This window comes from Wallemia ichthyophaga (genome assembly GCF_000400465.1).
Source record: "Wallemia ichthyophaga EXF-994 unplaced genomic scaffold scaffold3, whole genome shotgun sequence".
Lineage (NCBI taxonomy): Eukaryota > Fungi > Basidiomycota > Wallemiomycetes > Wallemiales > Wallemiaceae > Wallemia > Wallemia ichthyophaga.
Window position 1 is genome coordinate 109,244 of NW_008806276.1, and position 22,207 is coordinate 131,450.

Genomic DNA, 22,207 nt, shown 5'->3' on the forward strand with positions numbered 1-22,207 from the left:
TATTCTAATACAACCCTTCCAAGTAATCCGCGCTCTTCTTTGTGCCAGCGAATGGTCTTTCTTGTACTTTTTCGTTTGGTTTGGGGTTAGGTGTGAGGTATGGTGCGATAACGTCGTCAAATGAGGGCAATTGCTCTTTCTTCTTCTCCACACCCTTCTTAGCAGCTCCCTTAGACAAGCCAGCTGTGATTATGCTACGGATCGAAACATAGTCGAGTGGCTTGTCATCTTTGCTATCTTTCTTACCATCCTTCTTCTCAGACAGGCCTTCAAATGGCTTGAATTCAGCAGCTTCCTTGGCCTGCTTGTCGGCAACCTGCTTCATTGAGCCGCGTGGGTTGTCAATCTTACCCAAATGAGACAGAATATCACCACGCGTAAGCATACCGTGTCTGCCGGTGCCCTGGATAGCGCTTGGGTCTGATATACCATTGTCGATCAAGAGACGTGAGACAGAAGGGAATAATGGTTTGGTGGATTCTACGTGGGTGTCTTTAGGTGTAGGTTCGGGTGTGCTTTGTGCCGGTTCTGGGGTTGGTTGTGGTGTTGAGTCTTGCTTTGCACCTTCTGACTCTCCCTGAGAACTTTTTGCACTCTCTGCCACGGCGTCCGCGGCTGAGATATCATCGCCTTCCTCACCGAGCACAGCGATCGGAGCACCAACAGGAATACCTTTTGCGCCGTCGTTGAGAATGATCTTTGCGAGAACCCCGTCATCCTGGGCTTCGACGTCGATGGTGGCCTTATCAGTTTCGATTTCCAACAAAACGTCGCCTGCGCTGAATTTGTCGCCTGCTTTAATCTTCCAACCAGCGATACCACCTTCAGTCATAGTAGGAGACATACTGAGAAATGCTGTTAAATTGGCATATAGACTATAGTTGCTTCCTCACGCTGGAAAATCGAATTTGTTGAGTACATTCGTACATCTAGTAGTGCTTAGTGACCGAGTGAGCGTGGCTTGGGAAACGTGCTTAGAAATATCAAATTGATTAGTATTACCACTTACTGCCCCTCCTCAGCGCCATTCTCGTCATTGGAATCATAATCATCGTCAGAGTGTAAGATGCAAGAAGGTTATCTGGGACTTTATTGAAAATTAGTATATTTCATATTTAAATAGTAGATATTATTACAGTTAATACCTTCAAACCCCTTCAACACCCCGTCAAGACAAGAAAATACATGGTATGAAACTTATTATAGAAATGCTCTTATCTAATTAAGGTACTTCCTGATAATATCAACTACGTTTAATGCACGCTTGAGAAAGTTTCCTGGACGCGTTCTATCTGGCTCATCAGAAAAACCTTTGACATCATTATGATCTATCTCGCAGATAAGTTCCTTCGTGAGCCAGAAAGGAACACTGCGATACTCGTATGGCTTTTGGAGAAACACTCTTGCTCCTCCAACTGGCAGATGGACCTTTCTACAACAGACATGGCTATACTAGCCCTGTATACTGACTTTGTGCACTTTAATTCACGCCAATATCCCTAAACAATCTTGTCATTGTGATTGGAATGCTTTTGTAGATGTCAATCATATCTTCTCTCGTCTGAAATTTATCAACAAGCTCCGAGGAAAAAAAGTAATCACCCACCAGTGAGATTAGCGAGATGTCTATTTTTTCAGTAGGTCTGATCCCAAGGAGTCTCGGCTCATCTAAAACATACGGACAAACGCCGAGCTTTTCGACAATCGCGTACAACATCTTCTTAATACTCATTTTCCTTCTCGCGCTGTTCCTCATCGAGAATCCCGAAATCCTCTCTTGTCAATTCTTCGCGTGTACTTCTCACTATTTTCCACTTGCACATCTCGATTGCGAGCTCCAAATGCATCGAATCCTTCATCCCACAATAGACTTTCTAGTCGATTGACGAGAACCGGAATGACTGCAGCTGATCGATTGCGGATTTTGAAAATGAATTCTTTCTTTGATCAATACTCGCGACAATTGGTGGCTTTGAGAAAGTCTTTCAACGTAAACAGTAAATCTGCATTCCCATTAGACGCGTAGATGTAATAATCATTGGATGCTATAACGACGACGGGCTTTGTAGTATCTACGTTGAGTCTTGTAACATCACGGCGCAGGCTATTGCGATGCCATCTGGCCGTTGGTGCGTCGGCCGGAAAATTGGACTTTAGTGTGCGAGTTATCCTCAGTCATATTGCCTAGAGTGGGGTTTTGATGGTCAGCTGATTGGGTTGGAATGTGGGGTGTGAGGATGTAAGAAATCGAGAGAAAAAATAATCTGGACGAGTGAGTAGTTGGTCAGGAAAGCGGTTATCAATTAAGCTCCCATGACTATCATCCTTCCTTAGAACTCCTCAGAAGAGATAGAAATATTAAATCATAAATCCAAGACAAATACAAGAAAAAGCAAGGTATAAAGCTTCAAACTGGATATACTCTCATTTAGCTCAATTTCTTCCTAATATTCTCCACCACGTTCACAGTTCGCTTCAGAAAAGTACCAGGATAGCAGTCACTGGGGTAGTAATTGTCTGGCTTCTCAGAGATACCATTCACGTCGTGATGCGCATGCTTGCAGTAGAACTCCCTCGACATCGCAATTGGGATTTGTTCTTCTTTGGATAACATCGGAGGAAACGCCGTCGTCTGTCGGACTGGCTGCTCTGCTTTTCCACCACAAACATAGCAAATACTGGTTGCACATTTAGACTGAATGCTCTTCGCATTCACACCCATCCCCTCAAACACCGCACTAATACTGATTGGATGAGATCTGGGGAAATTTGGAAGATTTTCTTCGTCCTGTTTTCGTAAAGTAAGTAAGAGTCACTAAGGTTAGTCTTACCCACAAGCAATAGGCATAAAGAGATATTCGGATACTCTGTATACCTAAACCCGAATGGTCTTAGTTCGTCTAAAACAATCGTACAATCACGACCAAATTTTTCGATGATTGTACGCACTATTTTCCTCATCATTGCATCCTCTTTCCTGTTTTGCTCATTTTCCAGAGCCAACACCTCCTTTTCCATCAATTCCTCACGTGCACCGTCCGGCAAATAATGTGATCTGGGACTCCAGAAGGAAGTATTCTTTTCTTTTTCATATAGTGATAGTGCTAAGGAGGTGTCTAGCCACTCGAGTCTATGATCAGGAAGTAAAAGCTTCTTTTTCTCGCAGTAATCGTGGCGTTCTGTTGCCTCATCAAAGTCTTCCAACGTGAAGAGTAGGGAGTCGTTACCATCAGATGCGTATATTTCCTTATCGTTAGATGCTATCATGAGTATATGCCTTGTATTGTCAATTTTGAGTTTCATCACTTCGTCTTTCAAATCATCATTAAGCTTCCTGGCTGACTGTAGGTTGACTGTATCTGGGAGAATGTAGATGAATTTGAAATCTGAATTCAAGGCTTTGAATCTGAGGAGCGGCATTGGGCTGAAAGATAATGGCTGTCAAGTGATGAGAAATACAAGTGAGACAATCAGGAGTTACACATGACTTTGAATAAACTGATGAGAATCTGGCTCCTTGGGAGAAAACATGTAGCAACAAAGACAGCAGAATCAACAAATTCATCACATTAATTATTATATTACTCACACATCAAACATTTTCAGGAGTGTGAAAATTTCAATTCATATTTGTAAGACAAAATGCAAGGAATGAAGCTTGGTGCGGGATACAAATATTCTTGTTTCAGGTGGCTCTTAATTTTATCCATTACATTGACTGCGCGCCTGAAATAGGTACGCGGGAGGGGTCTGACTGGTTCATCAGAGATGCAGTCGACATCGTAATGGTCTTTCTGGCAGTAGACCTCCTTGGTAAGCCAGAGTGATAATCTCTGTGCTCGATTGATTTTAGGTGAAAGTATCTTACTGGTTACGCTGGTGTTTTGACCTTCTCAGCATACACGTGGCAGAGACTAGCAGCAGCTAAGGAAATGGTGCAATTTATCTCGACGCCCATATCCTGGAACACACCCTTATTGTGATAGGAGGGGTTTTGGATACGTCTCGAAGATCTTCTGTCTGTTTGAGAACGTCAACAGTACATTGTACTAGAGGACGCCTGCCACGTTTGATAGGAAGAATATGTTGAGATATTCAGTAGTCCTCCTACGGAATGGTCTCAGCTCATCTAAAATGATCATGCAAGGGCCAAGCTTGTCAACAATTTCGTCCGCTATTTTCCTTACCTCTACCTTTTTCTTATGGACCTGCTCCCTCTCAAGAATTAAAGCCTCGTCCTTCGTTATTTCGCCGCGCACACTACTCACAATTTCGCCTTGCCAACTTGAAGTGCAAGAGCTGAAATTCTCTTGTCTCTTTTCCTGACATTCTTCTATAAACTGATGAGATGGAAAGGGGAAACAATCTAGCTTGTCGAGTGTGGATTTCGATAATAAGAACTCCTTTTTTCTATAATATTCCGGACGACCAGTAGCTTTGTCAAAGTCCTTCAACGTAAACAATAACTTTATATTCCCATTAGACGCGTAGATTTCATAATCATTGGATGCTATAGCGACGACGGGCTTTGTGCTGTCTACTTTGAGTCTTGTAACATCACGGCGCAGGTTTTTGCGATGCCATCTGGCCGTTGGTGCGTCGCCGGCTCAGGATTGAAATACAACACTGCGTGGGAATTTTGGGGAACATTGGAATAGAGGTGGAGGTGGTTGACTGATAGGGCCGAATGTGGGGTGTGGGGGAGGCTTAAGAAATTAGTAAAATAATGGAAGTAGATTGAAGATGTTTCAACAGTAAAATAAATACATTTCAAACACTGTAGCAGCAAAAGGATAGCAAGTCGAGTAAGCAAATTAGAGGAAATCATTTATAATATTCTCAGTAACCACGAAAGTGCGGTGAAAGTATGTTCCGCTGGTACCACAGAATATTTCCCACTTTCTAAGGACAGCGAGTGAGTGAATGTTGCTGCAGTGGAGGTCATTGTAACATCGATTCTCTTCGCTAGCAAAACACAGTGGCACTTGCACTCTATTCCCGCGCATGGGACAGAAACTAGCTGATGCTCTGGTATCACTCGTCTTCACCTCGACACCCTTCTCCATGAGGGCATCTTTGATAGTATAAGATGGGATCTGGCTTGAGTTAGTGGGGTTGCTTTATTAGCTATTGAAATACCTCTTTTAACACCAACACATCGAGATACCCATCTAAGCGAACACCAAACTCACATTGAACATCAAAAACAACAACACCCCTGCCAAACACACTGTCAATTTCGTCTGCCAACTTCCTAAACTCCTTTTTCTCCTTGTCCGTCTGTTCAACTTCAAGGAGATTGATAAAAGGCTGTGCGAGGTCGTGTTTGGTTCTTTCATCACAACAAGCCGCCAGGCTTCATTTTGTGACTGCAGATCAGCGTGCTGATCATTTGCGTGAAAATTGCGCGGGGATTTGCTGTATGAGTCGAGGCATGCGAGCGTGTAGTCGCAGAGTTGTAGCTTCTTGTTTGATCGGAAGCATTTGCGATCTACTGCCTCATCGAACTCTGTAATAGTGATTCTAGGCGAGATATTGCCGCTTATGGCAAAGAACGAGACTTTGCACGTGTTAATTATTGCGCATAGGGCAGCGCCGTCCAGCTTTAGATTTAGCTCTTCAATGTGTGCCTTTTTTCATCGGCAAGCTCTGCTGCTTGGATCTTTTTGCCGGCGTGGGGGTTCCAGATAGAGAAATACTACATTGTGGTTGTGTAGTTCTACAAATGAAGAGATTTTTGCGGACATTGCGTGTGTTGCTGATCTGTGTGGAAATTCGGGACGATCGTGGGAGAGCGAGTGGCTTCAAAGTTTGCAGCTGAGTGAGTTTACTGGGATTTTATATTGATGTGAGTTGTTAAATTGGATTCTTTTTTATCTGCCACAATATCTCATCGTATCGTTGAGTTTTAGCGTGGTCGATGTAGTGTGTGCGGTATTTGTGTTCAGGCTGGCGTTAGAAAATAGGTAAGAACGTGTCATTTATACTTTGTTATTATTCTTATTTCAAGGGTATTGTGGGTCGACTGAGCCACCGGTGCATCTTATACATCTCTGCGACACCACCCTAATACGTGCAAGACACTGATAAGTGGCTGGAGATTCAAATCAGCTCCATAATCAACTATTTTAACCACTCACATTTTATTATATGCAGCAATACCGTGATAATTGCGTGATTCCAGTGATGAGATGGTGTCTTACTGAGTGAGATTCCAGGATCCACTATCAAATAGAGTAACGACATGTTAGATAGCGCAACCTTTGAAACTACCACGTCCACTACAATTACCACTTCAAAGTACCTTCACAGCTGTGTAGCTGTAGCCGTCGACTACGACCTGACTGCAAGGCACAGCTAGATGCGAGATAGATGTATCCGATAAGTCTAAAAGGGGTGCAAGATGTATCCTCAACGCATTTATTTATGTTCAGGGCGGAAAATTTAGCGAAGAATTTCCTCCGAGATACAATGGGCTATTAAAATTGACTTGAAAGAGAATAAGACGGTGATAGAAGCAATTTCAGGCTATTTGGCTGGTTTAGACAGCAAATCCGACTGCTTCCGTTTCAGATTTTGACATGAAGACTACAATTTGAGAAAAGGAAGACATGTCAGATCTGTGACAGATATCCCAATTACAGCTAAAGCAGTCCCCTTAACCTAATCAGTCCCTTTATAATCATCTTCCGCCTCTATTTCAACCTCTCACCACGACCGCATCAGACATCAACGGCACTGGCGTTGTGACAGATTCCACTCGCAAAGCACAGACCTTCTTTACATGCACCACATCGGTAAGGTCCCGTCTTAACGAGCGCCCAGACACCCGAAATGGAAATGCGAGTACTGTGTCAGTCGTCAGTTACTTCGGTGTGAAGGTATGGTATGGCATTAAACGTCAGGATTCTGAATAAATGCTCACAACCGATCCATTGATCTAACAATATAATGCACATTTCCTTTTTTGTCTACCGCTAATCTCAAACCTCGGAAGATTTGACAGAACCATGACGGTACTCATATAGTGGAATTGGATGTGCCTAGGACAAGTCAGATTTAAACCACCAACTCGATATAATCCTCTTTAAGTTAAATCCACCATGTCTGCAGAATTCGCAAAGTTGATTACTAGAGCTGGAGAAGAAGCATGTGAGTGATCATGTAAAGGAGTGTGTAGTGATTGACAGTATTTGCAGCTGTAAATTGCGGTAGCAAATACCATGACAATTCATTACAAGGGTGAGTCGTAATCCTCCTCTCAGCGTACCTCCCTCACAAATCGCAGTCTTCGCATTGGTGCAATCTTCATCGTAATGGCTACGTCAGCCTTAGGCACACTCCTTCCAATCGTAACCGGTAGAGTAAAAGGGCTGGGATTGCCCAAGATATTCTACGATACAATTAAGGTGTGTGTGGTTTTCTGTTTTCTTATGATGTCACCGCTCACCAGCCATAGTACTTTGGCTCTGGGGTTATTGTTGCGACTGCTTTCATTCACTTGCTCGCTGAAGCCTTTGAGAAACTCACCGATCAGGAGTGTTTGAGTGGTGCTTGGAATGATTACAATTGGGCACCAGCTCTCGCGGAAGCTGCAGTATTTGTTAGTGGAAAGTAAGCCGTTAAAAGGTCTTTACTAACCTCTAACAGTTTATCTTCTTTGCTGAATTGTGGGCTTCAAGACTCGGAAACAAGTACCTCGAAAGACGCGGGATGAACTACGACAATCACGGCCATGACAATGTTGGTGGTATAGCAGGATCTCATGGTGCAGAAACCTACACACACACCTCTGATTCTCACCCACAAGTCCATGACGCTCCAGCTACCACTATGGCTGATCAGAAATCAACTGAGACAAACGACGTGGAGAGCGTCCACTCGATGGGCAGTTTCGGATACAACACCATGTCAATGATTACTGGTGTAGCCATTCTCGAGTTCGGTGTTTTGTTCCACTCTGCCATCCTTGGTCTTACACTCGCAACCTCGTCATCGGATGAGTTCAGGGTGCTGCTCATCGTCATTGTGTTTCATCAAATGTTTGAAGGATTAGGATTGGGCGCTAGACTTGCGGAGCTGCCTGTGAGGCAGACTTGGATTCCGTACACTGGAGCCACCTGCTATTTCCTCATCACGCCTATCTTTGTCGCTATTGGTTTGGGTGTTAGAGAGACGTACAATTCTGGATCTACTGCGGCTCTCATCACCACTGGTCTCCTGAACTCTATTTCTGCTGGTATTTTGCTCTACACCGGTCTGGTAGAATTGCTGGCGCACGACTTTATCTTTAGCTCGCATATGAAGAAGGCGTCCGACATGTATGTCCTGTATGCTGGCTTCTGCGTACTCCTCGGAGCTGGCCTGATGAGTTTGCTCGGTAACTGGGCGTAGATACGTTCCTGATACCAACGCCCTCACCCCTTATAGAATTGGAATGGTTATGATAGCCTACTTTACACTTTTTACACTTTTTAGGATTTACGCGACTTTCTCTAGTCTATCTTGTACACTTAGTTAATACATGGATCAATTGTGCAAATTTTCATGTCAACCTGGTTTAAAGTGTTCAGTCAGAGTTTACCAAGTAACGTAACGTAAGATGATATTTAACACTGCTCTTACTCTACTCAGCGGTATACGTGTTATACCACCCTCACACAGGGCACAATCATCGACACGGACACAACAGGCAACGCACGGAATGATTGAAAACATAATCAATTGCTTGGGTTGGCGTACAAGAAGAGTACGAAAGGCGTAAGAAAGATGCACATAATTAACCGCCCTTCTTCTTGGAGACACCGACAGTCTTTCCTCTACGACCGGTGGTCTTGGTGTGCTGACCGCGAACACGGATACCCCAGAAGTGTCTGAGACCTCTGTGGGCACGGATCTTCTTGAGACGCTCAAGGTCATCACGCAACTTGGAGTCGACTTGGTTAGAAACGACTTGGTGGTTCTTACCGTCGCTGACGTCCTTGCGACGGTTAAGAAGCCAAGCAGGGATCTTGAAAGCGGTTGGGTTCTGCAAGATGCTGACGATTCTCTCAAGCTCATCAGAGTTGAGCTCACCGGCGCGCTTGAAGAGGTCGACATCAGCCTTCTTGATGACGACGTTGGCGTAGCGTGGACCAACACCCTTGATTTCGGTCATTGCGTACTGGATCTTTCTCTTACCGTCAACGTTTGTGTTGAGGAGACGCAAGATATGCTGGAACTGCATATGCGGCTCTGGGGCTACGAGGCTGGCCTGTAAATTCTTAGCAAAGCCTTTTAATATTTGAGATTTCTTACCATTTTTGATCTTGTACGTTGACTCGAAGGATTATTTTTTGAAATCTTCTTCCTTCAGGCGAGCGAGGCTGGCTTAAATTTTTTAATTCGACCAAGCTTCTTGGAGAAGAACGATGAGGATGGCGGTGAGTGGTAGGTCTGTGCTTGGTGTTTGCTTGGTGTTTGCTTGATTTCTTGTAGTCACCCAGCAGCATCAGTAGCAGCGCGATAACTACCACCACCTCCACCACCTCCAAACATTATGTAAGTCCCCGCTCACTCCACACACGCCATCCACATGATCGAAAAGCCCACGGTTATTAGGGCTCTCTACTGGCACCTCTTATTTTAAGGTGGACACACGCACCGTCTTCCCGTAAGCTCAGCCGGCAGCTGTGTTCATCTGATGATTTGAATTTCATAACTGAATCTCGATGGCTGTGTGCAATGTTGTTTGTTGCATTTTAGCTGACGTTGTTACAGGTCTTTGTGAATATTTTCACTTTTATAACTTTGTTTACTTTATATATACAGTTTCATACGCCTATTTTTAATATTTTTGCCTACGCTCACATTTACTCTCCCAAGCAGCCCCCATCACCCAAAACATTCGGTAAAAAGCATTTATTAGCGAATAAGCGAATCGGCGTAGTGATAAAAGAAAAAAAGAAAAAACTCCAGAAATTGAGAGGAAGAGGTACTTGAAAGGTAAAGTGGGTATAGAAATTCCTTAAATAATGCATCTTGTGCGAGTGAGAATTTTCCTTCTAAAGAGTGTGTGTGTGTAGAGAGAGATAGAGAGTAGAGATTGACAGTATAGAAATTACTTGTTGGCCTTTCTCAAACTAAACGACCTTACGAGTTCGTCTAATGGGGAGGCGACAGAGTGTCTATTAGTATTATTAGATTGTCCATTATTAGGTGGTGGTGGTGGTGCGAGTATATCGTGGCTACTCCTCGATTGCTGTTCCCATGCCCCGAATGAGTGTTCCGAATGTGGGCGGAACATGGATCTATCGCTGTTGGACCGAGCGAGGAGAGAGTCGCGTCGGGAGTGAGAGTGGGAAGAGGGTGTAAAAGAGCGTCTGCTTGAGGCTGCTGCGATGGCGCCTGCACCTGCTGCACCTGCTGCTCCTGCGCCTACGCCGAGCATGTTAGAGTTGTTTGTGGTGTTACCTGCAGCAGCACCATCTGTAGCTGCACCATTTGTAGCATCACCATCTGTAGCTACACCACCACCACCAGCACTCCCACCACTCGCCAACGCCGCCTCTTGGGCTTGTTTACCACTCAAGGCACGCTGCTTGTTGCGCTTGCGAGTGAGGAGGAAGAGTAGGAGGCCGAGGAGTGCGAGTGCGCCGACGATAGAACCGACAATAGGACCAGCAATCCACGCTCTGTCGTTGCTGCTGTCCGAGTCGCTGAGAGTCGCGGATGGAGAGGCTGTACGAGAGGTTAAGGGGTGTTTCGTGGGACAGTGCGCTGAGCTTACCGGAGAAGAGGGAAGAGGAAGAGGAGAGGGAGGAGAGGGATGACTGTAATGACTGTGATGATTGTAGAGAATGCGTAGACTGCGATGACTGCGATGACTGCGACGAATCCAATGACTGTGAGCTGATAGAACTCTGTGTGCTCTGAGAACTAACGCTGCTAACGCTGCTAACACTGCTAACACTACTAGCGCTACTAGCACTGCTAACACCGCTCTGTATCGATAAGCTGCTGACGCCCCCACCAATCATCGTAGTTCTACCGTCCGTCGCTGCATCTGGAGAAGCGAAAGTAGGTGCTGGGCTCTGAGTACTTAAGATGATTGTTCCGGTGCCGTCGCCGCCAGCACCATCGTCACCACCATCAAACCACAAATCCCTCTTATTCGTACGCATCAAACGCCTCGGGTTCCTCGTCAGTGAGGGTATAGAATGTGCATCTGACATGGTAATTGATAGCCGTGTCTAATTATTATTTGTTATTAAAATGAGCGTGATTTGCTGTTTTCTATTTATCTTCCTCTTGGTTCTGAATCAGATGCACCTAGCAGTCGTCGATTCGCTAAAAATTATTTTGTAAATTATTTTCTATTTTATACAGCGCGCATTATCAACACTCATTACTCAGCTCACTACACTACACTCCCTCCCTTAACCCACCTCATTCCCCCTTCCACCATCGTCACACTCCCCGGCCTAAGCGCGTGCAGTGCCAACCTAGCTCCCACCTCTCCCACTGCCACCAAACACGCGATAACAATCAGCCATATGATTATTATCGTTATCCTGCTCATTCCCTGCTCATTGACGTGTTCGTGAATGACTGTTTGCTTAATTAGTTTCTGCGATATTCCCCTAATGCTTACTTACTGTCTAACAAATCTCCCGCAACCGCTAACCGCTCATTCAGTGTCTGTACCCGCGCTCCTATTTCGAAATAATCCCTCCCCGCATCGTATAGCGCTTTGAGTCCAGCTTCTGACCAGAATAGCTCAGGTACATCGAGCACATTACTCACCAGATTAACATCCACACGCAATTTGAATAGCTTTCCTGTCAGTCGTATAGCCTGTCGACGATCGAGTGCTAATGTCCCTGTCGCTGCCAGTTCCTTAGGTATAGTCGATGCACTATCTAGTACTCCCAGCGTCAATTCTTCAAACGCAGACAATTTCGTCGACTGCGCTAGAGCATGTGCCAATGACAGCTTCAAATAGTGCGAATTAGTCTTGAGAGTGAAGAAATCGTTCAATATCCTCGACGATGGTATGTTACTGTCTTGACCATAGTGACATTGCTCCATCTCCCGACTATCTGGGTGCAGAGGTCGGACTACTACACCGGCATTCACCATGTCTTGCAATATATCCCGCTCTTGACTTTCTGTCATGTTGTAAAATACTGAAACTCCCTATCGCCCAGTTGTTAGCGTTGTTAGCTAACAGACTCACACTCCCAACTTACATAGTCAAAATGTATCACCTCCGCTACCGTATCATTCACACTTTCCAGCTGCGTCTTCCATTTCCGTTTCGGTTTCGCTTTCTCTTTCTGAGTCTTTGTCTGTGTCTGCCTTCTCGACTCAGTGCTCTGCACATCGGCATCGTCGCGAGGTTCGTCCGTGTTGCTTTCTGGAATAGCTGCAACACTCGCACTACCATTCCCGCTCTCGTCCACACTGCCAGCAACGCCACCACCCTCGCGAATAAATCCATCGTCGTCAATCCTAGGGGGACTATTAGCGACGTCGTCGAAGGGGCGCTGGTGGCTATGATCCATCTCTGCTAGCTGGGGTAGCTCGTCTGCTTCCTCGTACATATCGATAATGCTGCCCCCGCCTGGGCTACGGGAGGGGTTGCTTGAACGAATACACGAAGCTGCGCTGTATCCTGGAAGCAAGGGACGATGGTAGACTGTGTAGATAGCCTCATCGTACTGCCTCGCCCATGCATTGTGCTCCCGCTTGCTGTATGCCGCTAGACTGCGCATCTTGTACCGCTCCCCCACGGCGTATGCGGTGAGACGATTGTGCGACGCTCGCTCTCGCTCCTCCTTCCCCATTCGCTCAGCCAGCCTGAACCGCGCCGACGTTCGCTCTTCTTCTTCTTCTTGTTGCTGTTCGTGCGCTGTGGGTGGGCGGTGCATGTGGCTGCCGGATGTACTCTCTCCCCTCTCACTCTCGTACGGCAACGCTCGCGTCTGTATCTCCCCCGGCAGGAATACGTGTTTTTGGGATAGCTTCGACGTACGCACTGGGAGTGACTGCTTCGGAGGTCCTCGTGGAGGTGTGCCGCGCCCGATGAATCCATCTGATTGGTATTGGGAGTGGTGTGGTTGGTTTGTTAGAGATGCTGATGCTGATAATGCTGATTGCGGCTTGCGTAGATCGTACGCTGTCCTCGCTATGCCTGGCAGCGGAACCTTAGCACGCCGCGCGTGTGTGTGCGCTGTGTGCGCTGTTTGCGTTGATTCGTTCGAGCTGCTCATGGAGGTAAAGGTACAAGAGAGATAGTGTATTTTACCATGAATTATAATCCATGCATTGTACAATCAAAGATCCTTCTCGGCGCTGCTCCTGTACTCACTTCTATCGCTATCGCTGACGTATTCGAAATCCTCACTGGATCTGGGGAAGTTTGTCAAGTCAGTATCGATAGCTGGAGTTGATTGAGTTGCACTAGTAGATTGAGGTATACCATTTGTACCACTGGCGCCTCTCAGCTGATCCCAGCGTGAGCTACCCGCGTTACTACCAATACCATGGCTACTACTGCCACCACTGTCACCACGAACCGTCTCCACACTCCCGCCGCCAGCCATCCTCTGCGCCCGCTTTACATCGCTCTCCCTGCTGATTCTCGCCAGCGTCTGGAGAACGACGCGTGGATCTCTGCCTTCTTGATTGAAATGACTGGCGAAACTCATCGCACCGACGTACTGGCCGAGGAAAGTGCCACTCACTCCACCCGCAAATGCCGGTAACGCCCATCTGCGCTGGTACCGCCTAGCCAGGTAGAAGAGCGAGCCCGCACCAGCCACAGCGCCGAATCCAACGTATCTGAGAGTTGTCTGGAGTGAGTTGTTGAGCATATCCAGACTGTGTGTTGTGTGAGGTGTGAGATTTGTGCAAGCGTCGAGCATTCGCTGGCTGCTCGGCTGCTCCCACCCACTCATTCGCCTTGAGCTCCCCTTTGCTTATGTACTCCTCTACTAGCTCCCTATCTAGCCTTGTTCTCCGTTAGCTTGGCTAATTTCCTTTCTCGTCCACCCACTGTATCACTTTCGGCATTTTTATCTTGAATGACGTCGCGAACAAAGCAGGAAACTGTCGAATCGTCGACCAACTTGTTAAAATTTGGGATAAAATTAAGTCGATTGGGGCTGGATCCTTAGCTTTTGCCTGTAGATTCTTGCTCATTATACCCACTCTCCATTGTCTGCTCGACCATTTTGAACATTGAAACACCGAATTAGCTTGAAAGACACAGTACAATTTGTATAATTTAGCAGCACCATTATAATCATAGATTCTCAAGCAATCCAACTCTACCTTTATGTCAGCCATCCACCCAATTTCCAGACTTCAACTTGCACTTAGCAGTTATCAGGATTCTTGCCTTTTATCATCTTCAAATAAAAAGGCTTGATAAATTGCCCTGATCCGTATTTTTAAGACTATACTAAAATTAGTCCTCTTCGGTAGCAATTTCGCCCTGTATTCTCCTTTGCCGTTTATATCCGGCATCACTATAGAGCACCCACGTGAGCAGATAACCAAGAGAGAGAGATACACGCTCTCATTTAATGTATCATATACATTTCAACATACATGCCATTCCATATTTCTAATTCTAATTTCTAATCCAGTGCAAGATGTTCAAAAGCCTTGCCGAGTTTGTGTTGCAAGTCTAAAGCCGGTGTATTTTTCGCCTTCTCTTCCTGCTCCTCTTTAACTTGCTCGCCCTCCTCATCGCCTTCCAACATGAAAACGTCTGCACCAGCATCAACGAGTGCGTCTCTGAGGGTGTGCGGCATGACCTCATACTCATCAGGATAAGCGTTGAGGGTAGCGATAGGATCCAACAGCACCACTGCGAGTTTTTTGTGTGGGTATTTCTCGCTGAAATGGCTGCATACTCTACTGGCAAAATTTTCAACAGCAACTGCATCCAAATCCTCCTGCTCATCGCACAGCTTCTGCAAGTCTTCCTTCTCCTCGAGCTCCATAGCGAGTATATCGCTCACCTCGATCAGTTTCTCGTTGTATCTCACGAATGTCTTCTCGTCTTGGCTGTCTCTGTCTGCGTACATATCGATCAGCTCGTCGTGCGCTTTGCGAGCGGTACCACTGAGATGTGAGCGGAATTGTTGAGTGAATTGCTCAAAATGCACTGCGTTCCTAAGGTCGGTGAGGGTGAACACTAGCTTGTCATGAACAGCTTCTCCAGTCACACCTACGTCTACCACCAACATCTTCTCTTCTTCGTCAATATGCGCTAGTAGAAACACATGCGTTGCCACCTCTTCTTCACTAAGCGACGAAAGCGGCTTGATCGAGTCACCCAAGTTGAGATCACTGAGGTTGCTGATATCGCTCAGGTCGCTCAATTCCGAGGTACTTGAGGTGTTTTCGACGTCTTGTTTTGTCATTGCGTGGTACAGCGAGAGAAGGCGAGAAGAGTGATTCGCGCACAGATAAGGGACAGATGAACAGATGAGCTGATGCACAGACGCGCAGTTGCACAGCTAAAGAATACGCCTAACGCACACTGCATAAGTAGAGCGTGCCGTACGTGCCGTGTGTCAAAGTAAATTGGAGTTACAATTATAGTAACATATTACATGTACATTCAAGTATGCATTACATTTCACACTACACGCACCCAGTAGAAAACGCAAGGCAACACCCATCATCACACCCGCCGCTCCGAACGAAATAAGCAACGAATGGCTCTGGATCGCTGAGCTGCTTCGTCTACCTAATCCTACGCTCAGCCGCTTCCTTCTTCTCCCTATCCCCCTCTACTGTATTACGCGCTTTTTCCTGCTTGGTTTCTCTTACCTGCCTCTTGAAGTTGTTGAGGATATCGTTGGGTGTCTATGGAGATTGGTGTGTGGGGAGTATCTTCAGTGCCATAGTTGAGAATTTTGTCGTCTACCACTTCTATCCTATCGCGACAGTCAATCATCGCCTAGAAATCGCCAGCTCGCTGCCAACTTACTTCAGTGGATGATGGTCTAGAAAGTAGCAAGGTCATTGGAATGTGTGTGGTGTGCAGAAGAGCGTATTTCAGGGATCTATCTCCACTATCTGCGTAAAGTGGGCGTTTATACCACTTCTAGCTGAATATTTTCACTTAAAGCTCATAAAACACGCTACGCATCACCGAAGCACCAACCATACACTCCCTGCAACGCACGCACTCTACCTACAAACCATTCACTCACAATCACCTCTCGATCCTCCTTCAAATAGTCACACATCACGCCCATGTCCATGCCAGCGAAAGAGGAAATAAACGCGCCAACGCCAGGAGACATAAACCAAGTGCGAGAATGGCTGACAGAGCACAATTACACCACAGATCCAATGCAAGCGGTGCAGGAATTGAAGGAGCTAGTAAACGCACACGCCAGGCAGACGAGTGAGGGACTGGAAGTGGAGGAAGGGTATTCGGAGGCTTTCACCAAGCTCAGCGCGCTCATCAATAGCTTCAGATTCGCTTTAGCGGAGGAACAGCGCAGACAAGAGCAGTAAAGGTATATCTTCAATTGTAATCATGTATAAATCGTTAAATAGCCATTGATAGACCATCTCTAGCCCACCATTGGCTGTCTGCGTTGCCACCACTCCACCTCCTCAGTACCACTCCAATCTCACCAGGGAAAAGAGAAATAATGATAAAAATAAGCTAGGAATACAACTGAGCCTACAAACACCCTTCACACACCCTCCCATACTCTCCACGGTTTAAAATCAGATTTTCATTTCAATCGCATCTCAGCAGAATTGCTCGCCTTCTTCCCCCAGCGACCTTCAGCAAGTAAAGTGAGGAAATTGAATAAAACAACGAAACCAAGCTCACAGAATATTTAACCAGGATGCCTCACTCATTTGGTCTCCGCGCTCGTACCCGTCACTGTGAGTATGGCTTACAAGTTTTATTAAATGGCTGATGGAATGAGCAAGTGTTCTCCCGTAACTTCAAGGGTGTGTGAGGTGTACCCAACTCGCTGCATAGTCTAACGTCCCTCAGAGCACGGTCCAATCCACCTTAAAACCTACCTCACTCCATACAAGGTTGGTGACATTGTAGACATCAAGGCTAACCCAGGTGAGCAACGCGGTATGCCACACAAGTTCTACCACGGGTGAGTTTTCATTCAAGCCCAAGAAGGCGCCACTCATTCCTCCATACAGTCGCACCGGTATCGTATTCAACGTCGCTCCACGTGCCGTTGGTGTCATCGTCTACAAGATTATCCGCTCCCGCTACATCGAGAAGCGTGTCAACTTGCGTATTGAGCACGTCAAGCACTCCAAGTGTCGTGAGGAGTTCTTGAGACGCGTTAAGAGCAACAGACAAGCTCTCTCTGAGGCTAAGCAAAAGGGCGAGCGTGTCAACCTTAAGCGTTCACCAAAGCAACCACGTGAAGGTCAAATGCTCAAGTCAAAGACTACTCCAGAGACCATCGCTCCTATCGCTTACGATACTTACATTTAAACTCGAAGAGTCTTTGTATTTGGCACTATTCATTCAAAACACTTGCTTAAAAATTCTTGTGAAATTGTCTCAAACCAAGTATTCATTCGAATTTCTGATATTAGAATACCCAGCCTTAGAAATTGTCTGCACACATACTGCTGATAAGCCTTTTGAATGCCCTCACCCGAGCTGCGATAAACGTTTCGTAGGAAAATAAATGTCTCAAAAAATATTCATTCATTTGAATTCTTGTTATATAAAGTTGATAAGGGTAATTGAATCAATGAAATTGTATCATATGTTGAAATCCGCTGCATTCATTCAAACGTCTTAATAGACTGGTTGTCTTCCGATTCCAAAGAAGTTTTCCTCTGAGTTCTAAGTGGTGTCAGTGTGTGCTAAGCGCGCTCGGTGTGCCGGCTGTGTATTTCAAACACTCACAACTGGTACAGCGGTTACTGCTGCGAATGCTGCTGCTAAAGCTACTAATTTGATTTGCATATTTCAATTTAACTGTCGTCGTTCGTCTACAAGATGTGAGCCGAGCGAGCAGTTATAAGTGATCCGACACTTGAATGCAGTTACAAATAAAATTAATATTCTGGAACGTATTCGATAGCAAGGCACATGAGACTGTACAGATTCACGCATTCTCCATTCACTCTCACTCCCCTCGCCTTACGAATGAGTTAACGCGTTCCTGTCCCTGGAATGTCCAATGAGGACTAATTGAAGTGGGGCACGTAAAAAAGTGTCATTTTAAGCGTATTGAGCAATATTATATACGCGTTTATTGTGGTTGTTGGGATTTTCTGCGTGTATGCAGCTATCTACATAGCGCATACGGTGAGCAAATAGGAGGAGCGATTATCGCGCGCTAATCAAATAGCCTTTCAGTATCTCTCTTTTATTTCTTAGGGCGCATATCACACTCGCACTCGTGATATCACTGTCGGCGAAATGAAATGTAATCAATTAATAACGCTGGAGCTGTCATATACAGCGTGACTTACGCTAGGTCTATCATCTTGGAATTTGTTTGGCTTGTGGAGATTACTTAGATGAGGGAATTATGTGCACTACTCTCTGTGCCTTCTTTGGAATTAATTACGGGTAAATTTTGATCCAATTGATCCATTCTAAACCTAGTTGGCACGCCAAACATGGCTATACATTCTTAGTATTTCAAATTGGCTGTCTAAAAACAGTACAGAATGCATATTGCATTTAACGCGTTGGTAAAATCCACGTGATTTATGTCACTTTGAATAATTCGAGCCGTTGTCTATGTCTGGGAATGTCTACAGTTTCCAACGATAAAGAGCATATAAGCCCAAGTCCAAGCCATACAGACAATAAGACTTTACCGGTAGTCCGTATAACCGGTAACGTGGGGTGCTGTACATTAACCCGGGTACGCTGCACACGGTAAATTATAATCTATACTCTAGCTGATGATGTGCCAACCACTGTGGCCACCTATACCACAACACGTAGCACCTCCATCTCCTCTAATTCTCTCTCTCACATGATCTTGCAAAGCCTGCAGAGCAGAGCGGATGGACTATACCAGAAAGCGCACCAAACAATCCACCCACTGCACCTCTGTTTGGCTATTTTCAGCTGCTTACTTACGCTCATAGGAGTTTGCAGTTTGGTAGCGTGAGCAAATACAAAAACGCACGCACACAGCTAAAGTCGTCTAATCAGTGATAAAGAGGACCTGCCAATAGGTCCACACTCATACAAGGCTGGGATCGTTGCACTCGTCGCTGCCGTCTTTCTTTGGTTCGGAAATAGTTATTTGGTTTATAATCATTACATTAGCAAGTTAAGAAGGGGTGTGTAGGTAAACCAGCTACTTCGATACCTCCAAAGCCTTTCTACGTCTCATTGATGTATTTTTTCATCCTCAAATTTTCTTCTAAACTAATCAAATCCCTTTTCTCGTCGTGGCTTTTCTGCATTTTGTTCGAATATTCTGAGCATTTGGCTGTGATTTAAATCTCCAATCCCACCTCAGATAATCCACAGGCGTTACAGCAGTTTAACTTGCCGTTCAGCCTCGATCTGTGCCAGTCTGTGAAGCGAGTCGCGTTTGAGACAGTCTCACCTGTACAAGTCTCACTCACAAGGCGTATATGAAATTTTACAGTTATAGCAAAATCTTTTAAATTTCTTCCTATTTGCTGACTCGAGACACTCCTGGCGTATATACTTCTCATTCAAATTCTCCTCGAAAGGTCTCCTGGTTACCCCCCTCCCACTGAAATAGGCAATTACTGTCTGTTTGTGTAAGTGTGTATGTATGCTAGTTTCAGCATCGTCTGAAATTCTGTGTTTAAGATCGACCTGTCTTGCTCACCAGCCAGACAGAAGCGCGTTATGAGGTATGGAACAACAGGGTCTTTTCTCATTGCTTGAAGCTGGTAATTTATAGTTGCAACTCATCTTACAAATATTCCTCCTTAAGTATGCAGCTTTGATTGATTTCTTGGAATGTGGTGAATTCATCCGTGGCCGCGGGGGTCTTTAATAAATGTGAAGAAGCCACGCTGCTAAATGAAACATACCTATGTGTAAAACCGTAACTCCCTTCTCCAACATACATCCCACTTGGCTTTGTTCTGAGTAGGCAAAATTTCACGGTAATAAGAAGTCTCAGTGAGAAGAAAGATAGCGAGAGTGTAAGGAGGGGTTGTAATGAAAACACACGACAGTAAGATACAAATCTCAACTTTCGTAACCTTTTCGAGAAGCTTCCAAGACTTCAAGACTTCAAGCCTTCAAAATGAGTTCTGCGTGAGACTTGTGTTTGAAATTCAATGAAACCTTGGCAAAAATATCCAGAAGATTCCAGTGTATCATATACATCGTGGTACATCAATCCCACGACACACACCTCTACTACCAACTTCCATCATGTCCGCAGACGAATTGAAAGCCCAAGGAAACGCAGCGTTTAGCGCAAAAGACTTCACGAAAGCTGTAGACCTCTTCACGCAAGCCATCGCTCAAGACGCCAACAATCACGTCCTCTACTCAAACAGGTCGGCTTCTTACGCAGGTCTTAAGCAATACCAGAAGGCGCTAGACGATGCCAGCACCACAATAAGCAAGAAGTCTGATTGGCCAAAAGGTTACGCTAGAAAGGGCGCTGCGCTGCATGGATTGCAGCAGTACATGGAATCAGTTGAGGCTTATGAGCAGGGTTTGAAAGCAGCTCCGACAGATTCTGGCTTGCAGAAGGGTTTGGCTGACGTCAAGGCTGCTGCTCAATCCGACGACGACGGTCCAGGCAGAATCGCTGAAATGTTTAAAGATCCTAACCTCATTGGAAAATTGGCACAAAACCCTAAAGTTGCCCCAATGCTCGCTGATCCTGCGTTCATTGCTAAACTCAAGGCTATCCAATCGGGTGGTCAACCTTCACCAGACATATTCCAAGATCCACGCATGATACAGGTTATGGGCGCTTTGATGGGTGTCGATTTACAAGCATTTGAACGTCCAGAGGGTAGTGATCAACTTCCTGAAAACCTCCAGAAGGCAGACCCACCTAAGCCAGCAGCAGCCCCAGCTCCTTCTCCCTCACCCGCACCAGAGGCAAAGATGCAAGAAGCAACTCAACCAGCTGAGTCTTCTACTTCTGACGAAAAGAAGGAGGCTCTCAAAGCCAAACAACAAGGTAATGAGCTCTACAAAGCCCGCAAGTTCGATGAAGCCATTCAAGCATACGAGAAGGCTTGGGAACTCGACAACTCGGACATCTCATACCTCACTAACCTTTCAGCTGTTTTCTTCGAGAAGGGAGATCTTGAAAAGTGCCTAGAAGTTTGTGAAAAGGCTGTGGAAGAGGGTAGATCGATGCGAGCTGACTACAAGCTCGTCGCGAAGGCTCTCGGTCGTATCGGTAGTGTGTACTACAAGAAGAAGGATCTTGACGCGGCTGTGAACTACTTTAATAAGTCGCTCACAGAACATCGCTCAGCTGATGTGCTCAACAAGCTCAGAGCCACTGAGAAGGAGAAGAAGGATGCCGAAGTGGAGGCATACATCAACCCAGAATTATCAGAAAAGTCGCGCGACGAAGGGAACGTAGCTTTCAAGGTGAGTCTAGATCACAATAGTGCCATCACATCACTAACAATCTTACTCAGCGTGGAGATTTTGCAGAGTCCGTCAAACTCTACTCCGAGGCAATAAAGAGACTGCCAGACAACGCGCGTGCATACACAAACAGAGCAACTGCGTACAACAAATTAGCTGCCCTTCCTGAAGCCCTCAAGGATGCCAACAAAGCTATAGACATCGACCCATCGTTCGTCAGAGCGCATATTCGCAAAGCTATGGTGTTGTTCGGCATGAGAGACTACACGCAAGCAGCAGCAGCGCTCGACAAGGCCACTGCAAATGATAAGGAGGGATCAAACGGCAAAGAGATCAGAGATTGGTCAGCCAAGATAAACTCAGCACTGTATAGCCAGCGTAGTGAGGAGTCAGATGAACAGACACTCGAGCGAGCAATGAGGGATCCAGAAGTGGCTGCTATCATGGGTGACCCAGTTATGCAGTCTATTTTGCAACAGTCACAAACTGATCCAGCTGTGCTGCAACACCATATGAAGTCATCGTCTGCTATTCAAGAAAAGGTGATGAAGTTGATCAACGCTGGTATTATAAAGACACGTTAAAGTTTTACCTGTGTACTGTATGTGCATTGCTACAAATTGA

The 22,207-nt window shown here is 45.7% G+C and overlaps 8 protein-coding genes across 8 annotated transcripts; 3 read left to right on the plus strand and 5 right to left on the minus strand.

Moving 5' to 3' along the window:
- Window positions 1–4: 4 nt before the first annotated feature.
- Window positions 5–1,028, minus strand: J056_003016 (uncharacterized protein; the record flags this gene model as incomplete). Its single annotated transcript, XM_009268320.1, has 3 exons — window positions 5–845; window positions 894–960; window positions 1,010–1,028. 3 exons carry the CDS (start codon window positions 1,026–1,028, stop codon window positions 5–7), a joined length of 927 nt encoding a protein of 308 aa, XP_009266595.1.
- Window positions 1,029–2,428: 1,400 nt separating this feature from the next.
- Window positions 2,429–6,730, minus strand: J056_003017 (uncharacterized protein; the record flags this gene model as incomplete). Its single annotated transcript, XM_009268321.1, has 7 exons — window positions 2,429–2,788; window positions 2,836–3,438; window positions 3,973–4,020; window positions 4,068–4,533; window positions 4,900–5,096; window positions 5,140–5,310; window positions 6,713–6,730. 7 exons carry the CDS (start codon window positions 6,728–6,730, stop codon window positions 2,429–2,431), a joined length of 1,863 nt encoding a protein of 620 aa, XP_009266596.1.
- Window positions 6,731–7,103: 373 nt separating this feature from the next.
- Window positions 7,104–8,394, plus strand: J056_003018 (Zinc-regulated transporter 1; the record flags this gene model as incomplete). The annotated part of the gene is made up of 5 exons (XM_009268322.1): window positions 7,104–7,152; window positions 7,200–7,242; window positions 7,289–7,409; window positions 7,460–7,603; window positions 7,651–8,394. 5 exons carry the CDS (start codon window positions 7,104–7,106, stop codon window positions 8,392–8,394), a joined length of 1,101 nt encoding a protein of 366 aa, XP_009266597.1.
- A 385-nt stretch (window positions 8,395–8,779) lies between these two features.
- J056_003019 (40S ribosomal protein S18) lies at window positions 8,780–13,253 on the minus strand (the record flags this gene model as incomplete). The annotated part of the gene is made up of 6 exons (XM_009268323.1): window positions 8,780–9,253; window positions 10,136–10,719; window positions 10,769–11,169; window positions 11,427–11,589; window positions 11,637–12,177; window positions 12,231–13,253. 6 exons carry the CDS (start codon window positions 13,251–13,253, stop codon window positions 8,780–8,782), a joined length of 3,186 nt encoding a protein of 1,061 aa, XP_009266598.1.
- Window positions 13,254–13,316: 63 nt separating this feature from the next.
- J056_003020 (uncharacterized protein) lies at window positions 13,317–14,055 on the minus strand (the record flags this gene model as incomplete). Its single annotated transcript, XM_009268324.1, has 3 exons — window positions 13,317–13,863; window positions 13,937–13,993; window positions 14,039–14,055. The coding sequence occupies 3 exons, from the start codon at window positions 14,053–14,055 to the stop codon at window positions 13,317–13,319; spliced, it is 621 nt and encodes a 206-aa protein (XP_009266599.1).
- A 569-nt stretch (window positions 14,056–14,624) lies between these two features.
- On the minus strand, window positions 14,625–15,416 carry J056_003021 (uncharacterized protein; the record flags this gene model as incomplete). Its single annotated transcript, XM_009268325.1, has 1 exon — window positions 14,625–15,416. One exon carries the CDS (start codon window positions 15,414–15,416, stop codon window positions 14,625–14,627), a length of 792 nt encoding a protein of 263 aa, XP_009266600.1.
- Window positions 15,417–16,257: 841 nt separating this feature from the next.
- On the plus strand, window positions 16,258–17,491 carry J056_003022 (60S ribosomal protein L21-A; the record flags this gene model as incomplete). Its single annotated transcript, XM_009268326.1, has 5 exons — window positions 16,258–16,520; window positions 16,868–16,908; window positions 16,957–16,977; window positions 17,024–17,138; window positions 17,188–17,491. 5 exons carry the CDS (start codon window positions 16,258–16,260, stop codon window positions 17,489–17,491), a joined length of 744 nt encoding a protein of 247 aa, XP_009266601.1.
- Window positions 17,492–20,395: 2,904 nt separating this feature from the next.
- Window positions 20,396–22,167, plus strand: J056_003023 (Heat shock protein STI1; the record flags this gene model as incomplete). The annotated part of the gene is made up of 2 exons (XM_009268327.1): window positions 20,396–21,583; window positions 21,634–22,167. The coding sequence occupies 2 exons, from the start codon at window positions 20,396–20,398 to the stop codon at window positions 22,165–22,167; spliced, it is 1,722 nt and encodes a 573-aa protein (XP_009266602.1).
- Between the last annotated feature and the right edge of the window lie 40 nt (window positions 22,168–22,207).